Source organism: Oryzias latipes, chromosome 15 (genome assembly GCF_002234675.1).
Source record: "Oryzias latipes chromosome 15, ASM223467v1".
NCBI lineage: Eukaryota > Metazoa > Chordata > Actinopteri > Beloniformes > Adrianichthyidae > Oryzias > Oryzias latipes.
Genome location: NC_019873.2, coordinates 9610949 through 9636727, shown reverse-complemented (window position 1 = coordinate 9636727; position 25779 = coordinate 9610949). Strand labels below are relative to the sequence as shown.

At 39.1% G+C, this 25779-nt stretch overlaps 1 protein-coding gene across 1 annotated transcript in view; it reads left to right on the top strand.

Moving 5' to 3' along the window:
• The window catches only part of ttc27 (tetratricopeptide repeat domain 27), a 72171-nt gene extending 46658 nt beyond the window's left edge, over positions 1-25513 (top strand). Inside the window, exons 13-20 of the mRNA XM_023963354.1 lie at positions 7413-7640; positions 8778-8876; positions 11080-11132; positions 11925-12090; positions 19197-19394; positions 20819-20930; positions 23318-23418; positions 25155-25513. Coding sequence (XP_023819122.1) covers positions 7413-7640; positions 8778-8876; positions 11080-11132; positions 11925-12090; positions 19197-19394; positions 20819-20930; positions 23318-23418; positions 25155-25280 — 1083 coding nt within the window. The 3' untranslated portion in view covers positions 25281-25513. The remainder of the gene's footprint in view (positions 1-7412; positions 7641-8777; positions 8877-11079; positions 11133-11924; positions 12091-19196; positions 19395-20818; positions 20931-23317; positions 23419-25154) is intronic.
• The last annotated feature ends 266 nt before the right edge of the window (positions 25514-25779 follow it).

Below are 25779 nucleotides of genomic sequence, written 5' to 3'. Positions count from 1 at the left end.
AAAAAGAGCGACAACAACTGCCTATCACTATGTTCTTCTCCTGAACAAACACAGCTGCACCGCGGGCTTCAAAAGAAGAAAACACTGCAGAGCGGAGTCAGGATGCAGCGGCTCAGTCTGAAGAGCAGTGAAATACACCTGAGTCACTATTTGTCCCACTGTACTTTGTATCTCTTTAATAATCATTTTCAATTTTCTCCCGTTTATTCCAATACTTGGGTGGCGGTGGGCGGGGCTAATCTTCGCAATTTGAAGCCTTCTGTTCACATTGAAGATTAAAATTATTATTTGACAGGACAGTACAGAAGTTATTTGTTGAAAAAAACGTTGAAGTACTTTGATTTGTGAAACAAATGCTTGAGCCTGTAAAATGCTTTGTTCTTTCTTTTCAATGTATAATAGAGTATTTAATTGTATAATAATTGTAAAAAAAAAAAGAAGGATTCTACTTCACGGATTTTGCCTATCACGGGTTCTTTTTGGAACATAACCCCCACGAAAAACAAGGGTTTACTGTATCATCATGTATATGGATACAGTTTACTTTGATTGTGGTGTGGTCTGTTTCTTTTGACCCAAATGCACCCTTCTTAGGTTCCTTTAGACAAATCCTCGTCTGTCTTTTCAAAGTGCATGGCGTCACACCCAGAATACTTGAATAAAATGGCGGTTTTTCAGCAAAGGGAACAGGACAACTGGTCCGTGTAAAGGACAGAATGAATGGGGCCATGTATCATCAGATTTTGAGTGAAACATTTTTTTCTATCAGCGATGGTATTGAGGATAAAGCGTGGCTGGGTCTCTCAGCATGACAATGATCAAATAAATATTTGATAACCATAATATACAAAGAAATTCTTAAAAAATCAGACAATGTGATTTTTCTGGATTTTTTTCCCTCATTTTGTCTTTCATAGTTGAGGTATACCTATGATGAAAATACAAGGCCTCTCTCATCTTTTTAAGTGGGAGAACTTGTACAATTGGTGGCTGACTAAATACTTGTTTGGCCCACTGTATTTGTCCTTCCAATTTCTCTCCCTAATTTTTAGAAAGGTCAGGGTTTGGGAATCTTCAGCCCATCCAAGAGCAGGCAGAGGTGACGATAACCACAAACTCATAAACCTAACAAAAATGAAAGTTGGGGAGCAGTTTTTCAAATTCTTTTAATTTTTGTCACTAATGTGATGTAAATAGTGGCTTTGATGTTATATGTGATTACAGCTTTCTAACTTTTATTTTAATATTATGTGTGTTGTGTACCTGATCAAATTTGGATCAGTTTCACACCAATAACCACCATGTCACCCCTCTTTTTTTTATTTTATTTTTAGGCTGAAGATCCTCTGGTTTGTCTGTTTGCTACTTGATTCTTCTTCACAAACTCAAAGGATTGACTTATGATACAAACTAAAGGAAGATGCAACATTCCTGGCATTTTACGCTACAAATACACCGGCCTTGGCGATGCGTATTCACGCAACCACTTCCTATAAAAAGTCTATTTAAATGCGCGTTTCAGAGACTTCTGTGTGCAAAATTCTTGCGAACTCGTGCAGCTATTTAGGTTTCAACACCGTTTTCAGGCTCTATGTACAAAATGTGCGGCCATTGAAGGTGCATTGAAAGTTAAACCAGCTTGAACTTTGGCCAGTCAGGGACTCTGATTTGGTAGTGACGTATGGATGAGGTCCATTTTAATTCACTGAAGTACCAACCATTTAAAAATTGATCACAAAGGAGGATTTAATAACCGCAGTTTGTGCCCGGACGGATTTATATGACACCAACTTTTTTATATATCAGAATAAAGCTGTGAAAGAAAAAGCCTGGAGCAAGATTCATGAGATTTGCACCGCTTTAAGATTTTGCACCAAGCCTCTTCCAACTGTAGAGGTGGACATTCGCTAGTAGACAATAGATAAAGAAGAAGCAGCCCCCACCTGTCTGTGCAGTGTGAACACCAGGGTCTATATGTGAACCCATGTTTAGCCTGCGCCCGTATTGAAGCTGAGTGATTCATCTGCAACCTAAAGCAGCTCTCTTTTGTTGCTATAAATGTTTGACATTATTTTTTAAGAATATCAGCTTTTGTCTTGTAAAACTTGGATGAAAGTCATTTTGACCAACATCTATCCTCACTAGCAATGCTATACTACCACAATGATCTGCCCAGGTAAGCACGTCGTTTTGAAGGTTATTTTGAAGTCCTGATATCTTTGATATGAGTAAACATCTTATTTCTGACCTTTACATTGACACTATTCAGTGATAATTATGCTCACAGGTTTTTTGTTTTTTTGTTTAGCAGCAGATCTTCCTTGTTGCCACCAAGCTCCACAGTTTATTACCAGTATTCGTTTTTAATTATTTTTTTCCAGCTTGAACCTGCTCCTATCTCTGACTGCGATTAGGTGTTTGCCACCACCTCCCATCACGACAGCAGCACATTCAGCCTAACAACCAGCATCACACACAGCGACACAGTTGGATCTCTGCCCTCAGAGAGCTCTTGCTGCTTCCTCAGTGCTCGAGCTCAGGGACCATTTAATACCCAACACTTCTTTGTCCAGACAAGGCCATTTCTCACACTGTCGGTGCTGCTTTCAGCACACGCACGCACGCACGCACACACGCACACACACACACACACACTGATGCTGAGCAAGAGGCTCTCGGAGGATTTAATCTGCTGCTTGATGTGGATGAAGCGGCTACAGAGTGTTACATTACCCACCTCCAAACCCCTTGATCTTTTCTGCTCTGTCGGCCAGTGGAATTGCACACATGCAGCACAGCTGCACTTTATTTCGGAAGCATCATTAGTCTATCTGGTCTGGTGGAACGCTGAAGGGATTCATCAGAATCAATAGTGATGCAGACCTCTTTCTATCTTATAAGGCTCTCTATCAGGTGATTGATGAAGTACAATGTTCTATTCCTTCTCTTTATTTGAAGGGATACAATTTTTAGTCTTCTCACGTATCCATTTTGGAAAATATGTCTGACATGAAAAACATTACAACAGATGTCACTTTGGCCGTATTCTGCAGTTTATTATTCTCTGTTCAGATTTATGGTGCGTAACGCTCAAATGCAGGATGTACAGGCGGGTTTTTGGAAGTTAGATTCTGTAAGTTATGGATGCATGTTTATGGCAAATCTCAGGGAGCTTTCAACAAAGATTTCAAAGTAAAACCTTAGTTTTTCAGAGTAAAGCATTCATCTCAAGCAGTCATCAGTTCAGCTCGTTTTTCTGCAGAGACGTGCCAAAGTCAGCGTGACCTCCTGATGTCATCTAAAATTTGTTTTTAATTCATCATTACTATTATATTTGGTAACACTGTATAATAAGAGTCCTTAATAAACCATTTAGAAAACATTAACATTTTATTAAGCTGCTTATAAGTACATTAATTAGCATTTGTAAATGTCTTACAACTGACTTTCAAGTTTAAATAATCTGTTTATAAATACATTAAAATATTCGTTAATAAACTACTTATAAGACATTAACAAGCATGAGTAATGTGGTATAAAGCTCATTATGACATTTATTAGCATTTGTTAATCCTTTATAAAGTATTTGTTAGCATCTGCTATTGTATACAAATACCTTATAAGATAATAATACATCTTAATAGTTGTGTTCTTGTTAACAGTTTGAGTGTTTTGCAGCCTCCCAAACTAAAGCGTGACCAAATAGGGGTTCATATTCACAAGCTATTTATAAACGGCTTGTATGGGATTAATAAATATATTAACAGTGTTCTTATTAACAGTTTATTAAGTGTTTTGCAGACCCCCAATCTAATGTGTGACCAAATATTTGCAAGCCATTTATAAATGGCTTGTATGGGATTTTTTATTTTCTTTTTTGGGAGGTTAGGTAGATTGAAATTGACTATTCACACTTAATTTTCTAAATAGATGTTGTCTTCAGCGTGCAGATATCAGATAGTGAGTAAAAGCTTTCTGGAACAGAAGACGTTAAAGCCTTTTTCAACTGGAGCACAATCTTTGGTTTCACATGAAAAGTCAATGCCAGGAACAGCAGCTGCTGTTGTTACAATCATAACACAAACCAATGCTTTTAAGAGAAAGAAGTCAGCGCTTTGTGTTCTGGACTGGTTTTGTCAGTGATGTTTCTTGGTTTTGATCATCATGTTTGAGGTTGTCCCCTCTGTCAGACACTCCAGGTTTAGGTTGATGATCATTCACGGCTGTCTTCACTTAGTGAATTACCCTGAGAGTGTTTTACTCTCTGGTTTTCAGTTTGTCATTGTAGGGTCATTTGCTTTGTTACTACTTTTTTTCCTCCATGGTTTTTGTCATGTTTAAGTTTATTTATTAAATGTTTACATTTCTGCCAACCAGCTTGGTCTCCTGTATCTTGGCTCCTACACCACCAGTTCCTGAATCGTTACATTGGAGCTTAAGTATTATTTCTTCTTCCTAAAGTAGTCTGTCAGGTTGGCTCTAATTTTCTGCATCTAAATAGATTTAGTTGCTGGTGCTGGTCTAACATGCTTGGTATTCTCAATCTAGAGAGGAATATTTGAGGTTCCTCTAGTTTCCTACTTCTATCAGTGTTATTTGACACATTTGATGCAATTCTAAATAAACAAAACATGTTTATTTCAATCTAAAATCTGAAGTACAAACAAAGTAACCGATCGGCCATGGTGCAAAGGGTCAACCCTTGATTGGAAGATTGCAAGTTCGGTTCCCACCTTGCACCATGTGTTGAAGTATCCTCTAGGCACTGAACCCCATTGCTCCTGCTGGTTATAGGTTGGGGTCAGTGTAAGGCAGCGGAGTCACTATCAGTGTGTAAATGTGTGTTCATGGGTTAATAGGACTGACTTGTATAGCACTTTGGGCCTTCTAGGAAGGTAGTAAAGCACTATACAAGTATAGACCATTTACCATTCTGCAACACGCTGTTTTTGTCATCCCTTTTGGTTCTGCCCCAACTGGAAAGTTGTGGAGTAACTGAGGCAGAGTTTGATCCTGCAGTCTGCTTGTTGTTGGTAGAAGTGATTATCACTGCAGGGACAGTGGAAAATTGCTCCAAAGTTATATTAAGTCATTCAGTGTAGCTGCAGGCCTGTTGATTTTCTCTGCAGCACATAAAACACAGTTTAATGTGACGGAGCATCTGTCATGATCAACATGAGATGAGAAGAGAAGTCATTTTGTTCTATTCTTCATCTTCAGTGTGTTTCTCTCCAGTGTGATGATGGAGATGGTTCAGTAAAAATAAAAAAACAGGAGAAACAATCTCCAGTTTGGTTAATAACCTTATGCAGAGAATCACTGCATCAGTTAAGAAGTCACATTTTAAGCTCAGAGAGAATTGTCCTTGGGTTGTGTTGTTGGTTTGCATTTTCTGTTGTCTATAGAATGTGAGAGCTCACTACGTACTCAGAGCTTATGCTAATTATAAACCATTTGTAGATGTGACATCTGTTTACAAAGCAATCAATTGTGGAGATAACTGTCCTCCAGGAGCAGAAACTATAATTTATACTGGAGTTATGCAGATGAAATGGTGCGAATCCTAACTTTAATTTATTTCTATGGACATTTGCATGCAGCCATCGTACAGTGCATGATCCATTGTGCTTGTGCAGATGTGCAGACGGGACTTTAGCACAGAGACTGTTGAGACTTTACCTGCACATCCTCAGCCGTCAGAAGGACTCGTCTACGCTGCCAGGTCCCCTTTATTTAATTACAGGCTGCTTTGTCTTGCAATCTGATTACCCAGGTTGCTTTTGCCCAATAAAAAAGTCCCCTTCCCCTCTCGTCTCAAATCATGTGCTGTCCCAGCCAACAGTGTTGTTCTTATAATAACAAGGTAATCCATTTGTTTGGTCTCTGCCCAATGTTGTTTCCCTGCTCTGTGCTGTGTTCTCATCCTCTGTGACTCACAATGACATTGTAGCGCACAGCTGCACATAAATAATGTTTAATACTGCCCTGTTGAGCACATTTCATTACTTCTCTTTTGACAATGTTCACACTGTAGCTGCTGAACTAACCTGAGGGCAGCTGAGGAGCGAGACGCCACCGTGGTGATGCAACACTTGTCTCAATATGTCTTCCGGATTCCTCACCCTTTCGTTCTTTTTTTCTTTTTTTTTTGTGGGAATCAAACCTGCGATCTTCCAATCAGTATAACCTTTTTTTCTGCAAAATATCCACTTTATTTGTGTTGATGTCACGCACCACCTCTTAGCTTTGTGTTTGCACAGTTAAAGGTTTTAGTATAATAGGGTGGCAGCAGCCTCGACCTAAAACAGCACCATTCATGTTGACTTTGCTGAGGTAAAAGCAGCACACAGTCATCTGTCAGAAACAGTTTCATCTATTTCATCCTACCGGTGATAGAACACATTATGCACTCAAAGAAGCCATAAACACTGTTGTCTTTCAGAAATCACAATAGTGGGGAAACATCTGAAGCAATTAAGTCTACTAGTTTGGATGGGACAGTTGAGTGCGAAACCCCCCCGATGATGTATAAAGAATATCTGCTGCAATAAAAGAGGGGCACGCCTCAAATAAACAGTAAAAAAAACAGTTTTCATGTTCTTTGTGAGCATCTCAAAAACAGGAAGAGTGAAAAATCAGAGATCTGGCAAATTCCTTGTAGAGACGTAAAGATTTAAAAACAACAAAAACTTCAGGAAATCGCTTTTTAAAAATTGGTTAAGAAGCAAGTAACGAAGAAAACCCTTTGTTTCACTTTTACTAAGCTTGGTGTAATGTAATGAAACAACATTGAATATGTAGAATTTAGCACAGCACACGTTCGTCAATTTCCACTTAAACATATCCAAACAGATGCAGTGGGGATTCAACGATTCACTTTCCCCATGATCCAGTTCAATGGTCTAACATACAGTTACAGTATTGTGAGTCCCCCAATGCTATGCAATTCTGAACTGCTATGACCACAAATGTTAATGCTCAAACAGGAAAGTCTCTAACAGAGACTGGAATTCCTACCGTAGCCATCTCCTATGACATGATGACCGATCCTTAGTGCCCCAACTTTGCCTTGAAGCCCAAATCTACAGCAGACAATGGTGAGGCAGCCGTGGTGCTGGGGAAGAGCGGTCGACCTATGATTAGAAGTTGCAGGTCCGGTTCCCGCCCGGCCTGCCCATGTATCAAAGTGACTTTGGGCAAGACATTTAACCCTACATTGCTCATAGTGGTTATCAGTTGGCGGCTGTCTAAGGCAGTGGAGCTCTGATCAGTGTGCGAATATTTGTGTGCGTGGGTGAATGGGGACTGTAAAGCGCTTTGGGCTGTCTGAGACGCTATATGGGTATACGCCATTTACCATTTTAGCGACCGTCTTCGTTAATATTCACAGTCTTTCTTCTCTGCTTTTTCAGGCTGAGGAGATCGTACGTAGAGAGCTGGAAAAGAAGGAAACACCTACTCTGTATTGTTTGCTGGGAGACATCCTGAAAGACCATCAGTACTACGACCAGGCCTGGGAGCTGTCGGGCAGACGCAGCGCCAGAGCCATGCGGTCCAAAGCCCTGCTGCATCTCCGCAACAAGGAGCTGCAGCGATGCGTGGAGTGCTTTGAACAGTCACTCAAAATCAACACAATGCAGGTACAAGCAGCTAGCTCTGAACTGGCTCAGTGCTGACAGCTTTAAGATTCAATTGTTTTCAGAATGTTTTCAGAGGAGCCCTTAAGGATTTCAAGAGTATTTCCTTACAACAACAGGTACACAATAAAAAAACAGCCTTAGAACTGACATTAAATCAAGTGTTTTTTTTTCTCCAAAAATTTGTTTCTTTATGAACATTTTTCCGTCTAAAGTAGAAAAATAGAAGTTCAGACCCACTCGAATCATCTTTTCTTAATCTATTAAAAGTGTCTGCAGTTGTCTTTTCATTATGATTATTCCATTTGAGCTAAAATGGAAAAAAAACGTGTTGTTTTCAAGGACATAGTTTCTGCAGTTAGTTCACCTCTGCGTTGTAGGCAGGCAGGACAGTTGGCAGGAAGTAAACCTGCCCCACTTCCCGTCATGCATCTGTCTTCACACTCTCCAGCTAGTTTACAGCCCCTCACAACAAAAATGGCGAGCAATACTGGAGCTATCCAGCCGTACACTTGTGAGCCAGATAGCAATGTGAACAAGGAAAAGGCAGACGTACGTGGATCTATTTTTTGCATGTGGATGCATCAGAATGTAGCGGAGCAGGGAGCCTGAGGTTCGCCCAGCCTATTTTCTATGTAGCAAACATGATCTTTTTTTTTACAATAGATATATTTTATTCTGCTCCTGATTTGATTAAAATAAATACTTAGAAATGCAATTTTAACCTCAACTTTTCTTTATATCTGACCTCCATCATCCGAAAAATACTAAAAGACGATGTTGAAAAAACCAATAACACAATTTTCCTTGGAATCGGTCTCTTAAAATCTGGACTCTATTGATCATTAACACTGTTGTTTGTATAGCATACCCCAAAAAGGAAACCTGCGGGTAGATCGTCTCCATGTTAACTCAGATTAATAGGGACTTAGTGAGAGACGAGCCTTTCACAACGTTTTGATCTCCTGCTAGGAACTGGAACCCACAGACCTGGTTCTCGTTCCTACCACGAAACCAACAGCTGGATTTTAGTTACATCTTCCTTACTGAAGCCAGGCAGAGACAACAAGCTGCTTTTGGGAAAGATCTGCTCTGTTGCTCCAAACATGGATTTACATTTGTTATTGTGTGTATGTGCAGCTTGGTGTGTGGTTTTCCCTCGGATGTGCCTACTTTGCCCTGGAGGGCTATGAGGGAGCTGCAAGAGCTTTCCAGAGGTGTGTCGGACTGGAGCCAGATGTGAGTACCAGGACTCGCCCGTTCACAACAACACTCACAGCCTTGTCTTTATGAGGGCACACACCAGCATAATGGATCCCCGGGCTCCTTACCGGCACGCCATAATTAAACTCTCAACCCTGACCTGAGCACTAACCTAGACGTGATGCAAACCAGACAGCGTGAAGCCGCTTCCATGCAGCTGTTTAAATGAGCGAGGACTCTTTGTCTTTGTTAGGCGGAGAGTTTAGGAGGAGTCGCACAGAATCTGCATTAGGAAGCAAGTTTCATTTCAAAAACACAATGGCTATTGAAATGCTGATCCATGCCATAGTCAATTTATTCAGCTTTAGTTTATTTTTCTAATTTTAATTATATTCTAATTTCAACCCCCTGTCTGATCATCGGTCAGCTGCAAAGCAAAAAAATGTCTTATTTGTCATAAACCAATATTTATCTTCTAGTTTGTAATAAAAAACTAATCAGTTTTAACTCCACACCATTACACTACCACCGCCATGTCTGACCTGACATGATGTGGCTTTAGGTCATATGAAAAGGTTAATAGGCTTAAACCCTTCCAGAAAGTTCATCCAGTGTCCATAGATTTGTCCAAAAGTTAAAATCCAAATGTTTTTGAAAAGAAAAAAAAAACTGTTTTCCAGTTCTCTTTTCTTCCTATTAATAAAATAATTGTATCAAATGACTCGCATCTTTAAACACTTAACTTTGAAAATAGTTCAAATCAAAACCTTCGCTTGAAGACTTTTCTCAGGATGTAAAAAAAAGAGGTTAAAAACATTGAGAATTAAAAATCCTTTTAACTGTTCAAATTGGCGTTATTTTCCTGCTTTCAAATAAATGTTGTCTTTTTTTCTTTTTGTTTTGTTCTTTCAAATAAAACAACAAGGTTTTGTTTTGCTTTTAACATATTCATGATGTCAGAAAACACAACCTTGTTGTTTTATTGTTTTATTTGATTCCACGATCATCTCTGTGTCCTGAGTAAAGAATAATTGTTGTGGGTATTAATAATAAATCTGTTTTTTATTTATTCATTTTTTTAAAGAGGGACCTTTTAAAGAACATATTACATAATACATGCATAATACACTTAATAAGAGCAGTAGTAATCCTCGATTTCAGACTGTACAAAACCAAACTTCTTATTAAAGTATGAAGTAAGAAAGGGGGAAAAGATGCATCATATTCACAATAAAAAGCCAGAATGTGTGTAAACATTTTCTTAGGTCTTTTCCTTTATTATTCTATCATCATAATTTGAATTCATAATCTAAAAACAGACAAATATTATAAAAATAAAGTTTAAACATTTTAAAACGGGATCATTTGCCAAATCTGTGGAAGCGCTTCTGTTTAGGATTTAAGGTTCAAGCGCAAAATTGATTTATTTATTTTTATTTATTTATTTTTTAATTTTATATAATTTAGTGTACATATAACAAGTCAGTTTGTGTGTTTTACTGAACGCTTCTCAGAAAACTTCAGTACTATGCTATAAACAATGTTAATTTCATGCATAGTTGGAAAAGAAAAATGCATTTAGTTTGTAGACCATTGTAGAATAGTTAATTTTTTTTTTAAAACTCTCAAATATGATTAAATAGTTTGTTATACTTGGCATCACTACCTGATCATGATAAAAAATTCTCATTTATCCAGGTGAAGTCATCTTGAAGTTGAGTCATGTGGACTTCTAGTCTTCTCTTCTTGAAACACTTCACCGCTCATCTAAGTGTCCGGCTGATGGAAGCTGCTTGGATGAGTGGCAACAAATTCCAAGAAGAGAAGACCAGAAGCCCAGAGGCCATGACTCAACTTCAGGACATCAGTACCTGGTGACTCCTCAGGGTGGCGCTGCAAACACAAAAGAAGAAATCTGAGCCAGGTGTTTATGGGCTGAAGAAGAGAGAGAGGGTAGACAAGAACAACCAAAACCCATCACTGTAAAACTGAGCTAAAATGTACCACAGAATAATTTTAGAATAATCTGTAATCTGTCTTTAGTATATTGCAACCACAATACTCTCAAAGTCATTAAATCCCAGTAGCACTGCTTCTCTCAACTGTTCCTGTTTATTTATAAATCTAATGTCTATTTGGTATAAGAACAAACACTTTTAGACTTTTTTTGTGATCTTACATCCTCACTCTTCGTCCATATCTGACCCTTTCCTCCCCTCTTTCTCTCATCCCCCACCAGAACGCAGAAGCGTGGAACAACCTCTCCACAGCCTACATCCGCCTGCAGATGAAGTAAGTCTGAGCGTGCAAAAGACCCCATACTCCAAGTCTGCAGCCAAAGAGGCCATTTACATGAACAGAGAAGGTCTCTTTAATATAAAATATTTCCAAACTTTAACACAGATGAGCCAAAACTTACAGAAATGAAGGCTGACAGATGCTGGTGCATCACAATAAGGTGGAAATTACAGAAAAAGAGCAAAAAGTAACGTGTTTTAGATTTATATACATCACTTATTAGATAAAAAACAACACCAGTGTGCATTTTTAGTAGTTCCTGTTATTATTAGTAATTCTATTATTATCTGATCTCATATTTCCCTGCAGAATCAGCATCACTAGGTTTATTTTCTTCTCATTTCTTTGAGATGACATTATCTGCAAATTCCTGGAGATCAGCAGTTTCAGAGCCTGGACTGCGAGCATCACGCAGACGCTTCTCTTCCGCTGTGGCCTTTCATCTGCTCTGCAGCTTCGCACTAACAGATCAAACTGCTGAGCTGACGTTACCGCCGCAGACACTTTTGTGAAAACCGGGCTGCACCGTAGAACATCCCCACAAAAAAAGCAGAAAGCCTGCCATGTTCAGAGCATAAATGTTCCCTCTGAGCTTTTGTTGGAGCCTGTTTCTTCAGGCCTGAAATTGAAAAGCAAAGCAGGAACGCTTTTAGTCATACCTGGTTAGCAGCGTTGCCAATTCAGCACAAGCTCCTTTCAGCTCAGAAATATGTTGAAGTTGTCTGTGCGCTGTGGATGCAGTCATTCAGTGCTGATGTTTTCTTTTCTGTTCCTCCTCGCTGGCAGGAATAAAGCCTTTCGGACCCTGCAGGAAGCCCTGAAGTGTAACTACGAGCACTGGCAGATCTGGGAGAATTTCATTGTCGTCAGCACTGACATTGGAGAGTTTGCTGAGGCCATCAAGACGTACCACCGTCTGATGGATCTGAGGGAAAACTACAAAGACGTGCAGGTAAAGGAGCTGCTCGCAGCAGCATCTTTGTGCACAACTGGCACTGCAAAGTCATTCCTCTTTTGAAAGTTGATCATTCCTTTGTTTTAAGTTTAAAATGTGGAAATCAGTAAACAGGATTGTTTTTGACACCAGGCTGTTATAACGTTTATTTTTGGTCTAAAATACAACTTTTTGGCTCCCTTTTGCTGCCAGAAAAAGTAAATGGCATCGTTTTGTGGAGGTAGGGGGCCGCTCCAAACTGTCCCCACAAGGTTGGTAGCATGGAATTGTCCAAAATGTTTTGGTATCCTGAAGCATTCAGAGTGCCTTTCACTGCAACTATGGGGGCAAACCCAAGTCCTGAACAACAACCCCACACCATAATTCCTCCTCCACCGGCACAATGCAGTCCCAAATGTACCGTTCTCCTAGCTTCCTCTAAACCCAGACTTGTCCATCAGACTGCCAGATGGAAAAGTGTGATTTATGGCTCCAGAGAAGGCGTCTCCACTGCTCTAGAGTTTAATAGAGTCCAGCTCTAGAGTCCCGTGGCGGCATCTGAGGCTTTACAATGCACTTGGTGACCTGTGGCTGGGATGCAGCTGCTCTACCATGGAAACCCATTCCATGAAGCTCTCTGCGTTCTTTTCTTGGGCTAATCTGAAGGTCACATGAAGTTTGGATCTCTGTAGCAATTGACTGTGCAGAAAGTCGGCGACCTCTTTGCACTATGCTCTTTAGCAACCGCTGACCCCTCCATCAGTTTACCACTTCATGGCTGAGTTGCTTTTGTTCCTAAACTCTTCCATTTTGTTATGATAGTTGACTGTGGAATATTTAGGACTGAATAAATTTCACCACTGCATTTGTTGCACAGGTGACAGTTCCACGCTGTAGTTCACTGAGCTCCTAAACGGCCCGTTCTTTCACAAATGTTTGTAGTAACAGTCTGCATGCCTGAGTGCTTTATTTTATAGACCTGTGAGCAGACAAAGTGATTAGGACTCCTGATTCTGATCATTTGGTTGGGTGAAAGAATAGTTTTGGTAATGTAGTGCAAGTTAGTAATCCAGTAGGTCCCCGGTTACCCAAATGTGACATGTTCCAATTTCACAGTGGTAGATAACAGGATTGTTCTTAAAATTATTTTCTCTTCTATGGTTAGATTCCACAAGAATGATAATTTACTATAGTGAATTTTTATGAACTTGGAGATTTTATCCTTAGCATGATTTTTAATTGACAGATGAATCTAGAACAAGTCTCCGAACTGTGTTCCATGGATCCACCTTTTTTTGGGAAGGTCTAGGGCAGGGATGCCCGCACATTTTTGGTATGGAAGCTACTTTTAGAAATGACCAGCTCCCAAAGATCTACAATAAATATATTTATAAAAACACAATAATTAGAAATGTACAGGGTTATTATGAAAAGCAGAAGCATTTAAAGGAGATTTTAAATTGAATAAAAAAATGATTTTGAGTTAAATTGAGACATTCAGATGAATATGTGAGATTAGAACATGATGAACTTTTTTTCTTAACAGCTTTATGAATTGGACCTGTGTGTTTGCAGCGTTCACGTTGACGGCGCCACAGCGCGTTGACGTGGCTTTGGGTCAGTCGAGCGTAACTAAGGCACATTAGCAGCTGCATCCACAGTTAGGAGTCTGATGCTGAAAGATCACAAATTTCTGAAGTTTAGGAGGAAGAAAAACCACACATAGCTGGACTCTGGTTGCTGAACACGTGCAGTGACGTATTTGTCAGGCGATGCATCTCTATCAAGTGACGTTCTTCATGGGGAGGATGATGATTGGCTGATGACAAATTTTTCAATTTTTTTTTCTAGAATTAAAAAGCCTGTTTTATTTCTTTTACAGAATCTTACATTGATTTAAGGCAATTTTCTAAGTAACACTTCATTTTAATGTTTGTTTTTTTTTGCATATAAATGTTTGTCTTCAGTTTAGTGGGATCCCAACCCTTAATATTTTTTCCATTTCAGTGGAACGTGGTGTTGTCAGACACGGAATCCACTTTATTTTCTGCCAATGCGACATTCCCAGCAGGTGTAATCTTGTCCAAAGTTTGGCTAACAGATTTTTGTATCCCGCAGCACTAATGAGTCATTTCATTGTGCTCACATATGCAGAGCCAATTACAACAGCTGAACAAGGAGCCTCTCTTAGTCACGCCATAGTAATTGCACAGGCGCCAAAGCATTCTAGGAAGAAAATTATCTGTCTGTTTTGAATAAACAAGGCGAGGAAAACAATATTTTTTCCAGGGTTATTAATTTTTGCTGCTTCTCAATTATAACTTTGTTCCTGCATTTCTATGAGGTTAAATTGAAAAAAGACGCATCTTAGTGATTAAATTCTAGCTGTGGGGCTTCCTGTCGTTTCAGACTCTAAAAAAAACAAATTAATTTATTTTCAGCGCAGTTCACGCTACATTACATATTCCTCTATTTGGTGGAGGAGCTGCTCCTGTTCACTTCTGACGATCGGTTCCCCATGGAACATTAGAGTAGCAGCAGATTGATTAGGTGAAGGAATCTCCTGTTTGTCTCTATCAGGACACAAACCACATTCTCCGTCAGATACATTCATGTGCAGCATTTTATCTTCAGCTTCTCCATGCAAAAAGTCATGATTTTAGTGTCAATACCTTGCAGTTAAAAGCGTTTCCTGATCATTAACATAAATTAGCTTGAAGTGGGACGGGCATTTTACCTGGAGTTTACTCTGCCTTCCTCAATAATGTTCCATGAATGGGTGTTTGATCACTTGTTGAAGCAATAAAAAAGTTTGTACCATTTAACATGGCTGTCAATAAAAAAATCCCCACTTTCCAAAAATCTACCTCTAGTGGTCATCTGAGGAACTGCAATATTTGTCACTTCAAGAATGGGAACAGAATGTGGGGAATTAGAACTAACACATTTTCATCCTAAATACGTTGTTTTTTGTTGCAAGAAATAGTTCACACATTAGATTAGGAGGCTGCAAAAACACTCAAACTATTAACAAAGACACAATTGATGTAAATATCAGTTCCTTCCAAGGGATTTGAATAAGTGAAGAGTCATCGGAAAAAGATCATGTTAGTCCAAAAAGTTTTTTTAGAGTCAAGATAAGACGCACCTGAATTAAACTGTTATGCTAAAACTTTTCAGTATTCCTAAATCAATAAAGTCTGTTACTTGAAACCAGACAATTAACCATTTACAGATAAAACTTTTGCTTAAAAATATTATGTAAAGTAAAAAACAGCCTGCTCCGTTCAAAATTTCCTCAGTTAAGATGTTTTCAAGGTTAGATGACTCCAGATATTCAAGTTTATTGTCTTAAAAATTCATTACATCTTACTGAGAAGTTACTGGTAAGTTGGTTTTGACTTGCAGTAAATTTAACATGATACTAGAAACTAGACAAAATGACACGGTAGGATTTGGTTTTCTGCAGTGCTTGATCTGGACACAAACGGCACTGTTGTTCCTGGTTTTGAGGACTCCAGCCTTCCTGTGGGTCTTTGGTGATGGCCTCACTCTCATGTTGAAGCTGATATTTTCTCTTTGCTTCGGTGTTCTTTAAGTAGAAACTGGAGTAAATTTGGGTTTTACTGTTTTTTTCCCTTTGTTTTTATTTTTATTTTTGGGAGGAGTATTGAAAAACCAAACCTTAATGGATATTGGCACTCATGTATCTCCTGATAGAACCTGGAAGGAGGGGATTTGTAAAAGCAGCCTCTTTGACTTGAACCTGAATGCTGCTGGACTTCTGAGCTTATATATTTTGTTCAAAGTGACACCACTTTTTTAAAACGGAGGTTTTCTGAAGAATGTAGACAAACCAAGCTTTATGTTCCCCACAAAGACTTCTTTAGATTCCTTTAGTGAACTACAGACTTATTGAGGCAAAATCATTTAATATTTTTGTTTTAGATTTTCCTAAATCGAACAACGTTTCTGTTGAGGAACAAAATGTCATTTTTTAAATTAATAAAATAATTAAAGTTAAGTTGAAAAGTTTTAATTGTTTTTCTATACTAAGCACAAAAACAAAACTGCAAAGATTAAAGAACACAATTTATAAGTAAAAATATGCAAAACACAACAAAATTATACGCATTAAAATATTAAAAATTAAAAGATAAGATGCTTAAAATACATGTAAAACATCTAAGTAAGCTGTATTGAAGATCAACAGAAAAAAAGAAAAAGTTCTTAAAACAAATAAAATGTCCAAAACTTGAGGTAAAAATCTTAAAATCCTAAAACTGCATATTTCCAAAAAGGATTTTGTGGGCTGAAGCCACAATAACATCAGTGCCAGAGTCCTAGTTTGTTGAGGTCTTTTTTCCCCCCACACACAGACAGCGTCTGGCTCTCCTCCAAGAAGACTTTTTCTTGGGTTTGGGGATCTCTCTGGGATTCTCCTCAGATATCTCTAGAATCTCTGAGTCCAGATGGTGCCCCGGTTCTCTGGGATTCCTTGATTCTTGAGTGTTTTCCACGCGTTGTACACAGACCAGCGGCAAGTGCACCTGCTGCCGGATCAGGCTTGGAGCAGGGTTGTCTCTCAGCAGCTGACGGATGAGGGCGTTCTTCTCCTCCAGCTGTGTCTTCAGACCCTCTAGCTCCGTCTCCAGACTAAGCTCCTTTATAAAGTCAGCAAGGTCTTTACTCACCATTTGGCAAAGACTATCGTGCTCAGCTTTCAGTTCAGCAAGAAGCTGCAGGGTGTTTGTCCGCTCCTGAGTGTAGACTGAGACTTCTTTGTGGAGCTGCTGCTTTAGGGTCTCGACTTCTTGTCTGGCCTCGAGGATCTCAGAGTCGAAATTGGAGCTGAGTTCTTGGCACAGAACCTTTATCTGGTCCAGCTCTTCCTTTAAATCCATCTCTGAGGTGGATGTTCCTTGGAGGGAAGCCATCTGCAGACGAAGATCATCCAGTTCCTCCTGCAGACGTTTACTTTTGTTTTCTTCTGCAAGAAGAGCTGCCTTCAGTTCTTCCTTGTCATTCAACAGCTTATTTTTCTGCCTCCTCAGTACTTCCCTCATTTGGTTTTCGTTGTGGATCCTATTCTCTTTTTGCTGAATTTGCTTTTCAAATCGGCGTTTTGCTCGGTCCAGTTCAAAAGCCAAAAACGATGCTCTTTCGTTCTCCTGAAGAAATCGCTCTCTCTCCTGTTCCAGAAGCAAATTCAGATTATCAATGGTGTGGTAGAGTTGGGGCACCAGGTTGGGCCCTCTGCTGTTCTGCCTTCTGGAAAAAGATCTCTGGTTTGACATCTTTTTCAATTTTGGAGGTAAAAACAAGAACTCCAAATTGTGGATCGTCAAAATATTTTTGAGTCAAGCAGCAAACAAACTCTGTAACTTCTGGAAATGTCCACAGCTAGGTTAATTTGTAGTCTGCCAACGATCACGACTGAAAGAGCAATGACTTTAAACCCCACCCCTTTGTAGTTTTGAAAACAAACTTCACTCTATTGGCTGTTGTCACGTGACATTGTTCCAGAAGTCAGCCATGTTGGCGTTGTTAAAACATACGCTTGACGACGATTCCAGAACTCCGTTTTAAAGAGAAGCAGTCAGTTGTTGCCGTGGATACAGCTGTCGGATTTGGTCAGACAGAACAATTCAGTTACAGTTTGAATGTTTACTAAAAATCCTGAAGAACCAGAGAGTGAAGACAAACTGCTGACAAAAAGATGATTGCTGAGCTCCAAGAGAATTTTGCTCCTTCTCAGAAATTATGATAAAAATCTTGAGTCTGCCGTTGATTACATTTCATTATTATTTAATTATTTAACATGGGAAGGTGTTCAAAAAAGTTTGATAATCTTTAGCTTTTTTACTCAACATGGAGAAGATCATTAACAAGCCCACGACCAATGAGGTCATCAGAAAACATGGGTTGCCTTTGATATGAATCATCTCCATCAGTTCATTCAGTAAAACTCAAATAACACTCCTTCACTTTTGGTTCAAGTCCATCTCTGCATGTCTGTTTGTGGGTCATTTGTACATCGCTAATCTTAAGTGAATATTTCCAACATGGCGGCCTCTCATTGGGTTGCAGAAGTAGTTCAAGCTGTGCTGTAGGGCTCTACACACTTTTAGAGTCACACTTGTCCTTGAATGACTATATGTACATGCCAGTGACGTGCGGTGAGGTTGATGGCTGGTGAGGCACCAACTCCTCTGGAGTCAGATTTACAATGAAAGAACTAAATATTTCACCTTTCATCCAATGGCAGCTAACAGCTTATAAATTACACACAAGAAGATATTTGTCCAACAGAGGATATATCTTTTATGGACATGGATAGAACACTCTTCTTGTGTATAAAATATTCATATGTACTGTAAACATTTTAAAGTATACAGATGTGTTCAGCACACATTTGACCCTCAGTAACTGTTTCTGATAGTTTTCCAACTTCAAATTCTGGTGCTTTAATCAGATATCAAATGTTGTGAAAAATGATCATAAAAATCAAATAAATTATTCTCTGTTAACATTGAGTCCTGCCGTCAGACATGAGGCACAGCGCTCCAGAGCCTCACCAAGGGTTTCCGCTCCGTCTGTGATCGCGCAACACTCAAATTCGGCGATTTTAACCTCAGAAACTGTGGAAAACATGTTGAGTTGACTGAACATGTATATTTAACACAGATCAGTGGAAAATAATATTTACTTAATTTACCTTTTTCTATTTTATCACGATTATGACAGGTGAGGATTTGCCTCACCTGACCACACGTCACTGGTACATGCGCACAAAAAGCTCCTGCAAACAAGTCAGAGTCCAGCTGCCACTTTGAGTCCTGTTGGTAAACTATAATTGATAATCACTAAAAACAGGAAATGTAGCACAAGCAAAAAAGTTTTTTTTTTTATTATTTCATTACATCTTCAGTAGTTTTTAATGGTTCTCATCAAAGTAGAACATCTGTTTCAAATGGAGATTTGTCCTGACTTTTTATTGTTTTTATCCATCTTTTTACTCTGATTTATTTTTATTCTGTACATTGTCTTTGAGTTTCTTGTGTGGTGCTCCTAATAAAAATGATTTTTATTTTATTTTATTTATGATATTTTCTCCTTCAAAGATTCTGCAGATCCTGGTCAGAGCGGTGGTTGAGAACTTGAATGACAGCCAGGGGGTTCCAGCCGGAGCGCTGAGCCCCAAACTGAAGGAGCTCCTGGGTCGGGTCAGTTCCCGCCACAGCAGTGACGCTGAGATATGGCGGCAGTACGCACTGTTATATGGTGATGGCTGCAGCGACAGTCCAGAGGACAATGACAAGGTCAGAGACCCGGACTCTCACTATGTGTAACAAATGCCCCATGTATGGAAGGGTTTTCCTTTTTCACAGTTAGAACCTAACTCTGTTTTTGCAGAGCTCGAATTGAATGAAAAAGACTAGTGTATCTAATGATTTCACTTTTTCGCTGTTTTCTTCATTGTTCCAGCACTTAAATACAGACAGAATGACACAGATTTACAGGTTAATAAAGTAAAAAAAAAAGCTAACTTTAAAAGTAAAAATCTATCAATCAATCTGAAGTACATTTGCTTTTATTTTAAAAGGTTCAATTACCCAAACAAATACATTTGATCAGTTAGCAGCAACCTGCCTATTTATACTTCGACATGTAAGGTTTTTGTAGATCCACCTTAAGGAGCAGCTCCAATTTGAGGTTAACCTTCAGCTTCTTTTAAAGACTACAGTGTCAGGAGGCTTCATGAAAACCCACATCATTACCCCTCCACCACTGTGCTTCACAGTGAATTTGATTTTTACTGATACTACACCCAGCATATCCAGAACAGACAACAGTGGAGCAAAAATACATGCAATTTAGTGATTCTGCAAGTTGTTCAACTTAAAAAGATAAGAAGCCTGTAATGCTCTAATACACACTTATACACATCTATAAAAGACAAAATGTAAAATTAAATATTCTAAAACAAAAAAAATTAAAAAATCAAATTTTGTAGAACTCAACTGTTCTTAACCCTTGTGCTATCTTAGATGACCCCACCCTTGCATTGACGTGTTCTCCCTACCATGACAAAGGTGGATAAAGGTGGAAAGATTTCATGTAATCCATGGACACCAGTGAAGATTACAAATCATTGAAGAAAAAAGGTTCAGAGCACTGTCTAGTGGGTCTAGATGACCCAACTCCCACTGTTAAAGTGCCTAGGATAGCACAAGGGCTAAGGTTGCACTGTCATAATAACCGCGCGTTATTCGATTAGCGCCCCCTGCTGTCATGTGGAAAATAAGCATGTTTGACTTTGGATTCAATGAATGTGATTAATGAAGCAGGCAGAAGGCTGTAGAAGTTCAGAGATTATTCTTTCAAATAATGGTGCACTAAAGTAGATGGCATCTGTTTCCTGTGGAGAACTGACTGGAAAATCTCCTGAAGAGCCCCGGCTTAATCGAGGTGACGTAATAAAGGAGCAGCCAGCTTTTTCTATCTTTGGATGTAAAACTTTGTTCAAGATGATCAACTTTAAGATGATGACATTTTTATAGGTATGAATGGCTCTGGACTTTCTACATGACAGGATGATGTTGAGCTTGATCTCAAGTTCATAAACTGTTTAAATGCAGCTCCTGTATCATGAACTTGACTGACGGCCCTAAGAGTAAACCCGGCAGACCGTCTAAAGACCCAAATGACCTTAACCACACAGATCAAATTGTGCTTTTTCCAGGCGCTGCAGTTCCTGACCAAAGCTCATCGCTGCGAGGTTCAAGCTGGCAGTTGGGAGAAAGATCCCGCTCTCTTCAAAGAGGTGATCAAACGGGCCGTCCACATGGGACAAGGTGAGAGCTTCGATTCAGAGTTTATCAGCAGAGGCTTTACAAATGCATCAATGACGGGTTTGCTGTAAGAGCACCTTCTGCTGCTAGAAAGGGGTCCAAATCTCTGAATGGATCAGACAAAAGAAAGGAAAGTCGAGGTCTGATCTGAGACATTACTGGAAAAAAAACACCATATGTTTGAGAAATTCCAAATCCTTCAAGCAGCCATCATGTAGTATTAAAAAAAATGTCTTCTATTCATGTTAAATCACTACATAAAAAGTGTCTCACGGGTGTCAAAGAAAATCAGAATTTGAGACCAACTCCGATAGAAAACCCATTTTTGGTGTTTTTAACATATTCTTGTGGAATTTTCAGATGTTGGAAGACACGCATAAAGAACTAAGCTTACAACTGCATTTCTGAGTGTTTTATTTATTCAAATCATTGTGAATCAGGAGCAGACAAAAAAATGTGGTTTGAAAAAGCTTCTAGCAGTAACGTAGATGCTACAATCAGTTTCATCATTGCTTGCCTTTTTTGCTGCAGGTAATGTTATGATATGTAATGTAATTTTATTATGTCATGGGGTGTTGTCTGTAAAGCTGTACGGTCAAATATGACCAGCAATATTTTTGGTTATTTACCGTTTTTTAGAAAAAATAAATAAATTAAGGCTTCCTCTTTAAAATGCAGATTTTCCCCTTTTAATTTGTTTAATTTAAAGTAAAAAAAAATATGAGTTTACGATCCAAATGTTTACTTTTAAGACTAAATATTTAAGCTAATAGAATTAAATGTTTAGTTTGCAAATTAAATATTTTGATGTCTTTTGTAGAATCCACAACCATGCCGTTTAGGTCCACAGCCTTCTGACTGTTTTTTAATTTTATTTCTTTTTTTTTTCTATCACTTCCTGCTGCATCTACTGCTCTGGTGAAATCATAACCCCGTCCAGTGCGAGCTGGTTCAATACCAGTCCCTGACAGAAATGATCTCAATAGTTCTTTCTAGCTCATGCCTACCTCCCTTTGAAGGTGGGTAGATAAAAGAGGGGACGGGGAGTAAGCATGGCCGGCTGGTCCTCGGCTGGTCTGCTATAATAATCTCACATTATTCGAGTAGCGCCCCCTGCTGTCGTGTGGAAATGAGCACTTTTGAATTTGGATACAATGACTGATTAATGAAGCAGGCAGAAGGTTGTGGACCAACACTGCACGGTTGTAGACTCTACAAAAGTAAACAGATCCCCCGTCCACCTCTGGTGTCAATCAAACCAATATATTTTAGATAGGAGAAATACCTTTCAGGTGAGGGTGGCAAGTGTTCCAGTAGAGGAGGCTGTACTGACAGCTCTCTAAAGTGCAGCGATGCCCTGAGAAGAACCCCTTTTACGAAAGAATAGCAGTTAAAACGGCTCATCGATGTTTTCAGCCAGCAAGTTGGACATGTCTTGATTCAGAAGAACATGCATAGACAACGAGTCTGGCCAGAATAAGAGCGCAAAATCCAGCTTTTATTTTGGTAGTCTTTTTCCACTTATCGGCAAGTTTATTTGCATGTAAGCTAAATATTTAGTTAGGAGTTAAACATTTAGCTTAATAAATATAACACGTATAAATACAGGAATTAAAGATAAAATTATGCATTTGAAAGATGAAACCTGTTTTGTTTCTCCTAAAACAGGCTAAATAACAAACATTTTTGCTGGTAATATTGGACTGCAGCTTTACAAACAGCACCCCACTGTCTAATGAACTCCTGATGCTCTGCAGAAACATTGTCAGAGAAAATGACAGGTTTTTGAAATTTGGCTAAAAACAGCATAATTGTCATTAAAAGACTTTAAATCAAAGGATGATCAGTGGGTCTTTAAGGGGCGGAGTCATACTTTTCCCACAATTTTATTTCCTCTTAAGATCTGAGAACTTAAAGGATCAGAGTGAATGTTTGGATAAACCACGTTAGATAGATTGAGGAGAGATTAAGATGCTCCGAGCAGCGTTTTTGGAAACGTCAACATCAAGGTCAATGTGAAGATGAAGTAATAGAGCCAGCAGCCAGCTGTTGTGCAGATCCAGCTCAGATGACGACACTCACAGCAAAGGACAGATAAAGCAGAGCAGGAGGAAACTGTCTCCATAAATCACCACCGGTTGACCTTCACAGCAGAGGCGGAGGAGGCAGGAAGCAGCTGGGCTTCCTGCCATCAGGAAGAGGGAAGAGCTGACCTGTGAGGAGGTTGTTACTGCAGTGATGCCACCTGTTGGAGCTCATTCCCCGATTAGCAGTCATTTCAGTCTAAAACACAAAAAACTAACTTCTGTTTGTTTGGAAAATCTTCCAATAAAAAGCTGTTGTGTTTTTTAAAAGTTCCTGCAGTCCCTGAATGTCTCTTCATCTCTTAGTGACCATCAGCTGCAGTGAGAAGAAGAGCAACCCTGCTGAAGCTCTGCAGATGCTCTCCTCCACCCGCCTCAGCCTCCGGAGTCTGGTCACCAAAGCCAAAGTAAAGTCCAGCCACTTTTTATCTGAGTGAAGCTGACATTTCTGCTTTCTCTGGGGTGGGGGGTGTCAGTGTGTTTGGGACCGGTGGGGGTTCAGACTCACCTTTTTCTGCGGTAGCAACATAACAGAAGCCGTAAGAAAGCAATGATTGGTCTGAGTCAATGTTTCCATGGGAACTACTCTCTCTAATCAGGAGTGAGCTTGTTGGAAGACCCCACCCCTACTACTTGAAAATGGGTTTGGGAGAATCTGTCAATCAGACATTTCAAACATTTGATGTGAGACCAAAGACTTTTATTCCGGCATCTGACTGGTCGGTTTCTATTGAATAATTTTGTCTATAGAAAAAAAAAATTGTAAATAAATTAGTATCAGCAAGAATATGTCACTCAGTCCAGTTCACATATACAGTCAATTTTCCCCAAACACTTTCTGGTTGTTGTGTGACTCCCGACCGTGCTTTAGGTTGCTTTTGTTCAGGATTTCCCCCACAGGCTGTTGAGTTGGGAGGCTTTGGTTTGCTTTCACACATGACTCTAACGGAAGAGAACCAGAGACCGAAACGGAACCAAATCAAAAACGAAATAATCTCCCTTTGAGAAAACATGTCTCTGGGACTAGAATTTCTTTCTTAAAATAGGAATTCTTAAGACCATTTTTCTTACACCATTAGCCTTTTTTATTGATTATTTAAAGAAAATCTCCCAATGGGGTAAGAATATTTGACTTGTTTTGAAGGGGCTTGTTTTTGCAGCGTAGTGTGCTTTTAGGCCAGAGATGTGACAGTCACACAGATCATGAATTCAAAACTATATATCTAGATAGCTTATTTATGATAGAAACTGTCTCAAGTCCTTCCTGTTCTATCTTATTAACTTACATAATGGTGACAAAATTAACAGATCAGTGCAGATATGTGTCATCATATCAGTTTGTGTAGCTTCTGTGGCGTTGTGTAATATTTTTTTGCCCTCAAGTCTCTTCATTTCTGCTGTAGAAAACCTGCTGGTCTCTCACTCATAGTACTGTGTGGATTTAAAATGTTCACAAAAACCTTTTCTGTTATAAATACAGACGTTTACCATCTATGCATGCACACATTTTTACAGTTGTTTTTTTTTTCAGAAATGAGGCCCCTGGTGAGCTTTCACACCTGTCTAACAAAGCAGACTATAGGAACTGTTGTGCTTCACACAGTGAGCTATGGAAGTCTTTCTGTTCCATCAGATTCTGAACTTTTTAAACCCTCGAATTTTCAATTTGAATTTTTAAAACCTTTGCATTTAAAAATTCAGAACGAAAATTTGAGGGTTTAAAAAGAATTCAGAATCTGATGGACCAGAAAAACCTCCATATGAAAGCAGCCCAAACTCATCCTGCCACAGTCTTTTTGGTTACTGGTTGATTAATAATTAAAAGGTCTAAAACACAAAAGTTTACAATTTAATCATCAAAATCAGTTTAGCTTAATAAAATACTTTGATGTTTACGAAATGTTACTTTTATGCCTTGATGATGTTCCTTTGTGATTAGAATCCGTTTGTGCCAAAAACATGTTTTTTAGCACCAATGGAACCCCGGCAAAATTATTTGTGTACCGTTGTGATTCTAATCAAGTTGTGCTTTTGCAACTGTTTTGGTTGACTGCTGCATCAGAGGATCTAGAGCAGCCATGAAAGTTGTTTTTAAGGCGTTCCCCCCTCAGCCTCTCACCTCGCCTGCTTTGCTATCTTCCAGCAACTGCACACGGATGCGGGCACAGGTCAGCTTCCCGCCGAGCTGCAGGATGGCATCGCCACTCTGGAGGAGCTCATCGCTGCGCTGCAGAAGCAAGGAGGCCTGCGGCGAGACAAATCCCTGTGACATCCTTACAGACACGCCCCCTTCCTTTGAAAGAACTCCCAACATCATCTGTTGACTTCAACAGATGACTTATTTTGGAATCACGTTTTTATAGTTAAATACCCTAAATGGAAAGAACATTGAACAGTAAAATCTTAAAAACTCTTAAATGAATTTGTTTTTATGCAGTTTCTCTTTCATATTTTCCACCAAATATTGAGAAAAATAAAAGAAAATCTGAAATAGTGTTTTAATGTTTGTCTTTGTCATTTTTATGGAAATTCTGCCCTTCACTATATTTTTAGTCATCTTCTCATGTCTTGGATTTAGTCTCAGAGCTTACATTTCCCTAAAATATATCTTTATACATCAGCGAGTGTTGGGAACCTTTGTTTTCTTTCTTTACAGTGAAGCTTCAGATGATTTATCTTTTAAAGTGGAATATGTAAAGACTTTGATACCATCCATCCATCCATCTTCCTCCGCTTATCTGGGACCGGGGCAGCAGTCTAAGCAGAGA